This window comes from Helianthus annuus, chromosome 4 (assembly GCF_002127325.2).
Source record: "Helianthus annuus cultivar XRQ/B chromosome 4, HanXRQr2.0-SUNRISE, whole genome shotgun sequence".
Lineage (NCBI taxonomy): Eukaryota > Viridiplantae > Streptophyta > Magnoliopsida > Asterales > Asteraceae > Helianthus > Helianthus annuus.
Window position 1 is genome coordinate 12,511,238 of NC_035436.2, and position 10,041 is coordinate 12,521,278.

A 10,041-nucleotide genomic window follows, 5' to 3' on the forward strand; every position below is an offset into this window, starting at 1 on the left:
CTTCATATACCTTAGTAAAAAATACACAATATCGGTTAAGTTCAAAGTTCAAACAAGTTCCATTCCAACTAAAACCAAGTCTTTTGAGTTACATGTTCTAATATCTTCAAAAGAAATTATATTAGGTATAACAACTTTTTTGATTTAGAAGTTTGAAACACCATTATATAATAAGTAGAAAAAACAATAGGGTCTTCTTTGGTGGGCTCAGTTCAGCAGATGGTTTTGATGCTTCTTAAGTGGGTGGGTTAGGAAGTTGTTCTTACCATTAATCATTTGTTTTAGGAAGATCAAGCTATGAGTTCTACACTAGTCAACCTCATTTCAGAATGCTTCATCAAACCACTGGACGAGCTCTCACCTTTGGCAAAGCAGCCTATCCATTTCACACCTTTTGAGCTGGCCTGGCTTAACTTCAAATACTCCCAAAGAGGTCTCCTTTTCAGAAAACCACCTTCACCAGATTGTTTCTCAATAACTACCTTCTTGAATCACCTCCAACACTCTCTCTCCGCCACCCTCACTCATTTCTACCCGCTCGCCGCCCGTTTCGCCACTAGAAAACAAGAAAACCCACCTTCATATGTCATCTACTTGGATCCAGAAAACTCCCCTGGCGCCAAGTTTATTTATGCCAAGGCCGGAGCCACAGTATCCGACGTACTTGACCCACCCGATGTACCTATACTTGTCCATTCGTTTTTTGATCTTAACAACGCCATTTGCTATGACGGTCACACATTGCCTCTGTTATCCATTCAGGTACAAAAGGAAGGAAAAATTACGAAATTGTTGGTTGACCAAGAGGGTTTTCAACACCCTCCTGCGTCCTTGGAAGGACCACTCAGCACGGGAAGAGTATGCATGTTATGTTGATGCGTCTATGTCCCTAGAGCTGACACGTGTTCGACAGACCACTCCCGTGCGTCGGCGGACCACTCCCGTCCGTCGGCAGACCACTCCCATGCGTTGCGGACCACTCCCGTGCTTCGCGGACCACTCCTGTGCGTCGGCAGACCACTCCCATTTTGGCTGACTCTTCGGACAGACCGACAGACCACTCCCGTGTGTCGCGGATCTCTCCCGTGCTCAGAGATCCTTCCAAGGACGCATGAGAGTGGCAAAAATGAAAACCATGTTGGTCAAAAGACAAATTCGTAATTTTCCCATAAATGTTTGGTAATTATGGTTGATATTTATACAATGTAGATATTTACATAATCTACCGTCTACTATGACTAATTACAATGGGTCTAATAATACAGGTGACTGAACTTGTGGATGGAATATTCATCGGTTGCTCTTTCAACCACATGGTGACCGACGGGACCTCTTTATGGCATTTCATGGCTGCTTGGAGTGAAATATTTAGATCCGGAGGACAATCAGTTTCTCGTCCTCCGGTATTCAAGCGATGGGTGCTGGATGGATATGATCCAATAATCAATCTCCCCTACAACCATCAAGATCAGTTTATTGAACGATTTGAAAATCAAACCTTTAAAGAGCGATTCTTCAGTTTCTCCTCAACGGCCATCTCCAAACTCAAAGCAACAGCAAATTCTGAATGCAATACACAAAAGATTTCAAGTTTACAAGCCGTGATCGCGCTTTTATGGAGGTGCATCACCCGTGCGCGATGTCTACCACATGATTGTGACATCACTTGCTCGTTGATGTTTTCTACGCGGGCAAGGTTAAACCCGCCTTTGTCAGATGATTATTTTGGTAACCCAGTTCACATTGTGGGAGGCAAAGCAACTGTGGGGGATTTGTTGGCTCATGGTCTCGGTTGGGCGGCTTTCCAACTACACGAAGCCGTGATAAACCACGATGATAATGCAATCAAGGAAGAGGTTGAGTCATGGATGAAATGTCCAGTGATATATAAACGGATTCATCTGTTTGGTGCAAACCTTGTGCGAGCTGCGAGCTCACCGAGATTTGACATGTATGGGTGTGAATTTGGATTGGGTAAAGCGCTTGCGGTTAGAAGTGGGTGCACTAACAAATGCGATGGGAAGATAACAATGCATCCGGGGCGAGAGGGTGGCGGTAGCATGGACGTAGAAGTTTGCCTTTTGCCGGAATATATGAAAAATATTCAATCTGACCAGGAGCTCATGAGTTATCTAATGATATACTAAGAGATGAGTTTGCTTCTGTTGGATCTGGTTTAGGATCGGTCCATGATGGGCGCTAAACCCGCGTTAACGAGTCAGTCACATTGTTAAGTGAATGTGTCTTGTTTGTTTCCGTATTTTCTGTTTTTCATTGAATTGGTCTATTGAGTCTGTAAGCTATTTATAGCTCTTCCTGTTGATGCAGATTTTGTGTCCGATGCTTGTCGAATAGATTTGTTATTATTTTACGCTGAAGTTGTAATAGTTAGTGAAACGGTCTATCGAACGTGTATAGACCCGCTCGTTTGAAGTGGTCAAACGAGAGGGTTATTCGGTTGACCGTGTGTTGTTGCAAGACAAGTTATGGTTGTTAATGTTGGTGTCGAAGGATAAGGCATCGAAGGATTGATGATATCCTTCGATGAGCTCGAAAGATACCCATCGAAGGCTGAAGATGGACCTCGAAGGATATGTGATCCTTCGAGGTATGTATGTGTCTTTCGAAAGCTGGATGGTCGACAGATGATCTGTCGACCAGTCAGCTTGATCCTTCGACTGTGCAACCTGTGTTTGGTATAAATACCAACACCTTGTCTTGTAAAACACAAGAGTGAGAGCACAAGTGTGTGCAAGAGAGTGATAGGAGGTTTGAGTCCTCACCGGGAGAAATCACCACTTGATTTCTCCCTGGATGTATACTTCTTTGGTATTAGTTCGGTTATCATGTAATCGGGCCGACTTGTAATGTTTACTACCGGATTAATACAAAAGTTGTTTGTTTATCATCTCTTTATCTCTTCCATCTATGAACATTATCATGAAAATCACGGATTGGATCCCGAAACACGGACCTACAATTGGTATCAGAGCCATGGTGCCCGATTTAGTAAAACTAACCGTTTACTAAGTCACATGTGCTCTAGATCTGTGATTTTTGTGGGTTTTTGTTCAAGATGTAAAAAGATGAAAATGAGAAAAACCCAGATCTGGACCCGGATATCCAGATCTGTGATAAAACGAGTGTTGGGTTTTATGTTTTTCTCCTAAATCTTCAAGTTTTCTTCATCAAAATTCGTGTACAAACGTTTTCATTGAATCTGCAAATTTACCCAGATGTCTGTGTTCTTGATGTTCTTCACATCTTCATGTGTTGAAAGATGTGAAGAACTTCGAAAGGTCTGCCATTCATTCGAAGGGTCAACCCAACTATCTTCGAAGGATCATTCTTGTTTCGAAGGGTCAAATTTTTGAAAGATCAGTTCTGACAGCAGCTGATGTGTGTCAGATTCAGATCTGACATGTGCCAGAAAAGTCAACTTCACAACCTTCGAAAGATCAAATCTGTTCGAAAGACAGAAACTGATCTGTGAATCATCTTTCGAAATATGAATCATCTTTCGAGACCGAAAGATCTGTGCTCGAAACCCCCAACAACTTCGAAGGATAATCACTTCAACATACCTCGAAGGATATCTTTCACTTATAGCAGTTGATGTGCACCGCCAAGTGACCGAATCAGTCTCTTTTGTTGGCCACGTGTCGGCTCAAAACACAGCCATTTCCACCGTCCACTTACAGCTGGTGATTGCTTGTTAAATCTTATCCTTCAACCAATGGGCCCTCTTATTTAAATCAAGTTTCAAACAACTTTCTTCCATATTACATTCAATTGTCACATGAGATAATAAAGACAAAATGAAAATGATGATGTCGGCTGTTAATGGCGGCTAGTGATGTTTTTGAAAGAAGGGTTGTTGACTTTTGAGGAGAGAGAGTCTGTGAATGCCTTTTTGGTTATCAAGAAAAGTGAAGAAATGGATAAGACAACATGAAGTTGTCGGCTGTATCTTGGAGATTAGGGTGTTGACTATTGGGCCTTGTGTTTAAAGAATTCATTTGGGCCACATGGAATGGAATTGGGTGGTGGACAGTTTGTTTATTTAATTAATTTGCATTTTAATGGTTAATGGTTTTAGACAAACTGCTCATTGATTGGGCCTACAAGAACTAAGAGTGGGGTCGGGTATTTGCGGAGTTGATCTGAATCGCGCTCCTAATATCAAGGTCAAAATTTGTATGGATTTTGGGAGCGCGCGGAATGATTCGGAACGATGAAAACAGAAGATGATGAAAACTTGATGTTTGAAAATTGTGGGGTAGTCACGGTTACCGATGAAATGACAAAAATGGTAACGCGACTATTATGGGCCAAAAACAACACGATATGTTCGCTTCCGCGCATCAGTATTTATGATTGTTACCGGTTATTCGGAAATGTTCGAAAGGATTTTGTTTATTGTCATATTCTCGCATTTGAAGACGTACGTATGAACCTGGAACGTCTATACCGGTCCTAACGAGTTCACAAAGACTTTGGTCTTTGGGGGGATACAAGTCAGATCCTACGGGGTACCAGGGGACGTTCTTATTCAACTAGTTTATGCAAAGAAGAAAGTCATGTTCGTGAATTTTCGGAACCGAGAACATTCAATAAAGATTGATGACAGTTTCGCTCAGTGGAGGGAATTGGTGAACATTGGACGACAGTTTCTTCGAAGTGGAAAGAATCTGTTAAGGTTTAGAGATCTTACCAAAGAAATGGGGGGATAAAAAATTTTCAAATGTTGAATTTCTTCGGTAAATTTCTAAACGCAATCACAGGTGGTAGAGTTTGTGATTTTCTGGCGATACAAACGGTTCAGCGTGGAATGTTTTGCACAGACGCTTGAAGATCAAGACTTGATGCAGTTGTAAAAGAATGGAACCCTTATCAAATGCCGGTTGAAGTATTGGAAGATCAGCGGAAGATCGGTCAATTGAGCCTTTTGAGGAAATTGCACAACACTCAACACGGATGCGCGTACTCTGAGGGGGAAATCTTATACAATGAACATCCAGATACTACCTACCTGGATCATCGGTCAAGGGGGAATTCGTCAACACAGAGAAGATGATTACTTGACTGAAGATCGATGATTGCAGTTGCATTTTCAGCATTCGATAGCAACGGACAAGGGGGAATTTGTTGATGCAGATTTTGTGTCCGATGCTTGTCGAATAGATTTGTTATTATTTTACGCTGAAGTTGTAATAGTTAGTGAAACGGTCTATCGAACGTGTATAGACCCGCTCGTTTGAAGTGGTCAAACGAGAGGGTTATTCGGTTGACCGTGTGTTGTTGCAAGACAAGTTATGGTTGTTAATGTTGGTGTCGAAGGATAAGGCATCGAAGGATTGATGATATCCTTCGATGAGCTTGAAAGATACCCATCGAAGGCTGAAGATGGACCTCGAAGGATATGTGATCCTTCGAGGTATGTATGTGTCTTTCGAAAGCTGGATGGTCGACAGATGTCAGCTTGATCCTTCGACTGTGCAACCTGTGTTTGGTATAAATACCAACACCTTGTCTTGTAAAACACAAGAGTGAGAGCACAAGTGTGTGCAAGAGAGTGATAGGAGGTTTGAGTCCTCACCGGGAGAAATCACCACTTGATTTCTCCCTGGATGTATACTTCTTTGGTATTAGTTCGGTTATCATGTAATCGGGCCGACTTGTAATGTTTACTACCGGATTAATACAAAAGTTGTTTGTTTATCATCTCTTTATCTCTTCCATCTATGAACATTATCATGAAAATCACGGATTGGATCCCGAAACACGGACCTACACTTCCTTTATTTATTGAATGAGATATCACTATTTTGAGAGTCTATTCATACTTCCTGCGTTCTTTCAGTGTCGTTACTAGAAGCCAAAAAGAGGAACAAATTAAATAATGGCATCCTACATCCATATGTATAAGTTGACTCATAAGGTCAATATAACTAAATTCTAACTAAAGTTTCCATATGATTTTGATAACTTTAAAAACATTTAATATACCTTTAGCAATGTTTGTGGTAAATGCAAATTCTAAGTTTGACATCCAACCCTTCCGGGATCTTTAAGCTTGTCACCTACAAAACTATAAATACTTCAAGTACATATCACACCAGAAAAAAATTTAGTTCAGCAAGATTAAAACATTAGGATTAGGATACAAAGGATCCTTATTGTAAGAAGTGTAAGAAGGATTTATAAAGTGACAAGTGTCCATTAACCTAAAAACACCCACTACAAAAAAAAAAAAAAAATTAAACATCCACCACCACCAAAAACCTAAACCCCCACCCCAAATTTTTTTTTTTTTTTACCGGTGGTGGGGGTTTAGTTTTTTTTAGATTTTTTTTAGGTTTTTTTTTTTTTTTTTGGGGGGGGGTTAGGTTTTAGGTTTTGTGGGGGTTTTTTGGTGAGGTATAGTTTTTTTTTTGCCCGAGGGGTGGGGGAGGGGGGGGTGAGGGGTTTAGGTTTTTTTTTTTTTAGGGGGGGGGGTGGGTTAGGTTTTAGGTTTTTTTTTTTTTTTGGGGTGAGGGTGGGTGTTTAGGTTTTGGGTGGTGATGTAGTGGGTTTAGTTTAGGTTTTGGACACTTGTCACTCTATAAATCCTTTTTACACTTCTTACAATTAGAAGTCTTTCTAGAATAACTTAACCCTAAAACATTATACATTTCGGATAAAAAAGCCTGTGTCACATGTTGTTTCAATATTGGTGCTTCTCCTTTTAAGAGCAAGTGCCATATGTTGTTCTTGAGGTAGAAGTGCATCTGGATCAATCCTTTTTCTATATCCAAGAATTCTAAGACCTTTTAGTAAAGACATGCTATGTGGAAGATGACTTATAAATGTATGCATCAGATTTAACTCTTCCAAACATTTTAAATCTCTTAGGTTCTCAGGTAATTTATCAAGCTCATAACACAAAGAAAGGTCAAGTTGTTTGAGATGTTCTTGCTTACAAACGCTACCTGGGAGATGTTTAATCTTTTGAATTTGTTATATATAGTTTTTCTAAACATTCCAGTTGACCAATGTCTTTAGGCAATTCCTCTATGCCACATCTTGTGAGGTTAAGAACTCCTAAATGTTATAAATTACAAATCCTTCCCAGTAGACTCTTGAGCATTGTACATTCCAAGAGATATTGATAAATGAGTTTATGAAGTTTTTCAATAAGACATTTCTTTGTGTTTTCTGACCATTGCGTTTTAGAATTAAGACATTTCTTTGTGTTTTTTGTCCATTGCTTTTTACGCAACTGGGTTTTCGAATTTTTTTTCAAACATATAGTAATAGTATACTCGTTTTAAAGATTAAAAAACAGTCATTTTTTGTGCAATTTTTATAAAAAAAATAATGTCGTACGAAAGAGTTATTAACGTGTAAAAAATGGGGGGAATTGGAGGAGAGAGAAACATTGTCCTGGATTGACTAGAATGCCCCTACACAAACCCACCGCCTCCTTTTTTTTTTCTTCAATTTCACTCTTTCAATTTTAACCCTTTATTAAATTAATTGATACTCAATATCACTTCCTAGCCAAAAAAACTTCTTATTATATCCAAAACTTCTTATTATATCCTGAACCCTCCTAATGAAAGATGAAATATGTATCTGATTCAATTAAGGGTTTGATCAGATTTAAAACCACTATTTGACTTTCTTAGAAAAGTCAACATGTGGTAATGAACATCAAACCCGATCGGCGTCAGTTTTGTCGATTTCAAACATTTTCCCAACTAAATAATAACAAAATTTCAAGAATCATACCGATTTAAATCAACAAAACCACCACCGTAATTTAAATATATATAAAAAAAACTAACCTAAAATAATCAAAGGTTGCCTTCGGTTTGTGAGTCTTAACGCTATGTTGAGGTTAAAATGTTAAATGGGGTGATGAATTTTGATCCAAACATCATTCTCTTCCCTTTCTTACCAACTTACCTGGAAATCATACCCACTAACTTCCAATGCTTATTAAAAAACAAGAAAATATTACGTGTAATCTATGTATTATATATTATAAAATATCTTAAAATACATACACTAACCACTTTTTTCTTATATAACACGAACTTTTTCTTTTATCAAGTTTGTATTTTTATGTATCTACTCCATTTTTGTATGTTTGTACTTTTTCTTTTATCAACTTTGTATTTTTATGTATCTACTCCTTTTTTATGTGTTTCTTTATATAAAAAATATTTTTAGGTGTATATGTTTCAAGACGAACTTTTTCTTTTATCAAGTTTTTAGTTTTATGTATCTACTCCATTTTTGTATGTTTTTTTTAAATGTTATGTGTATATGTTTCAAGATATTTATAATGATCTAGTGGTTGGGTTAAATTTGCTTATGTATTTTATAGCTATATAAGGTATTTATTTTGTTTCTATACGGACATTTTATTACATGATAATATTTTTGTTGGTGCACTTGTGTCTGTACTTTGTCTGTATTCGGTCACGATGTAAACGATGTCCTGTTCTTGTGTTGTAAGTTGACCAAGTCAACCATCCTCCGGTTTGACTTGGACAACAGTTGGTAAAAGTTGAAAGATGTACTGTCTCGAAGGATAAGAGATCGAAGGATGACGTGGATCCTTCGATCTCATCGAAAGATATGTTTCGAATGATTAGACCTCGAAAGGTGATCTTTCGAGGTCCCTGCTGATCTTTCGAGTGACCTGTCTTCGATAGATGATCCTTCGGACCATCTATCGGATCCTTCGGACTGCACATCATGAGCTGGGTATAAATACCCATGCACTGTGTTGAGTTCAGTAGACACACAGACAGAAAGATACCGAGAGATAGAGAGTCTTCTTGAGAGCATTCTGTCCGGAACTCACACACACACTTTGAGAGTTTATAGAACATTTCTGTAAACATTGAGCTTGTAACCGAACCCTCATTGCATTAATACAAGTTGTGTTAATCGGTGAACTTGTGTGTTTGTTTCTCTACTTGCTACTAACTCGGTTTGCTTGCTAGCTTGGATTCCGCACTCGCTAGTAGGTTTGTATAACAAGGTTTAGGTTCGTAATCCTCCGCGAAAAGGGACCTACAAGTGGTATCAGAGCCTCGCTCTTTACCTTGTTTAAAACCGGGTTTTTACAAGTTTTGGTGTGTTGAAACACTTGGTTTTGCACCTGTTTTTACTTGGTTTCTTGCATTTTCTTTGAGTTAAAACGTGTCTAAACTAACCGGGAGTGTTTAAAGTTGGGTTGGGTAACTTGGAAATTGGTTTTTAAGAAACTTTGTGTTTTCCGGCCAATTTCCGGTGTGTTTCCGGTGACCGGACTTGGTGGATAAGGTTTGCCATTTTTGGGCATTGTTTTTGAAAGTCAAAAAGTTGGTGAAGATCTGTGTGCAGAACATACCTTTCTGCCGAAAGTACTTCACCAACCCATCACCTTTTTCACCAACCTATCACCTCAACGTCAGTTGTGTCAGAACCTCTCGAAAGATATCCTTCGACTTCGAAAGATCATCTTTCGATCAAGGAAGGCTCGAAAGATCATCATCCTTCGACCCATCCTTCGAAGTCTGAAACATATCCTTCGATTAAGGAATCTTTTCGAAAGATAAGAGTCCGAAAGATAGGGATTTATCTCGAAAGATAAGGATCTTTCAAGTGTGAATCTTTCGAGATTTTGAATCTTTCGAAGCCAGTGCTCGAAAGTCAACAGTGATCCTTCGAACATTGTTGATCATTCGAACAAGTGTGATCTTTCGAAAGTGAGCTATACGAAAGATAAGGATATTTAACTCGAAAGATAAGGATCTTTCAAAGGAGAATCCTTCGAGTTCTTGAATCTTTCGACATCATTGTTCGAGATTCAACAGTAATCTTTCGAGTACTGTTGATCCTTCGAACAAGTGTTGATCTTTCGATTGTGGACAGTTTATTGTTAACAAGTTTCTGTGATTTCAGATCTTTCGGAACAGGATCCTTCGGCCGTGATATCTTTCGGATTACTCACTTAGCATTTATTTTGCTTATCTATCATGAATCCAAATTGGTGGAATCCGG

The 10,041-nt window shown here is 38.9% G+C and overlaps 1 protein-coding gene across 1 annotated transcript; it reads left to right on the forward strand.

The window, feature by feature from the left end:
• Positions 1 to 297: 297 nt before the first annotated feature.
• Positions 298 to 2,262, forward strand: LOC110932948 (uncharacterized acetyltransferase At3g50280-like). Its single transcript, XM_022176199.2, has 2 exons — positions 298 to 762; positions 1,266 to 2,262. Exons 1-2 carry the CDS (start codon positions 298 to 300, stop codon positions 2,145 to 2,147), a joined length of 1,347 nt encoding a protein of 448 aa, XP_022031891.1. The 3' UTR covers positions 2,148 to 2,262.
• The last annotated feature ends 7,779 nt before the right edge of the window (positions 2,263 to 10,041 follow it).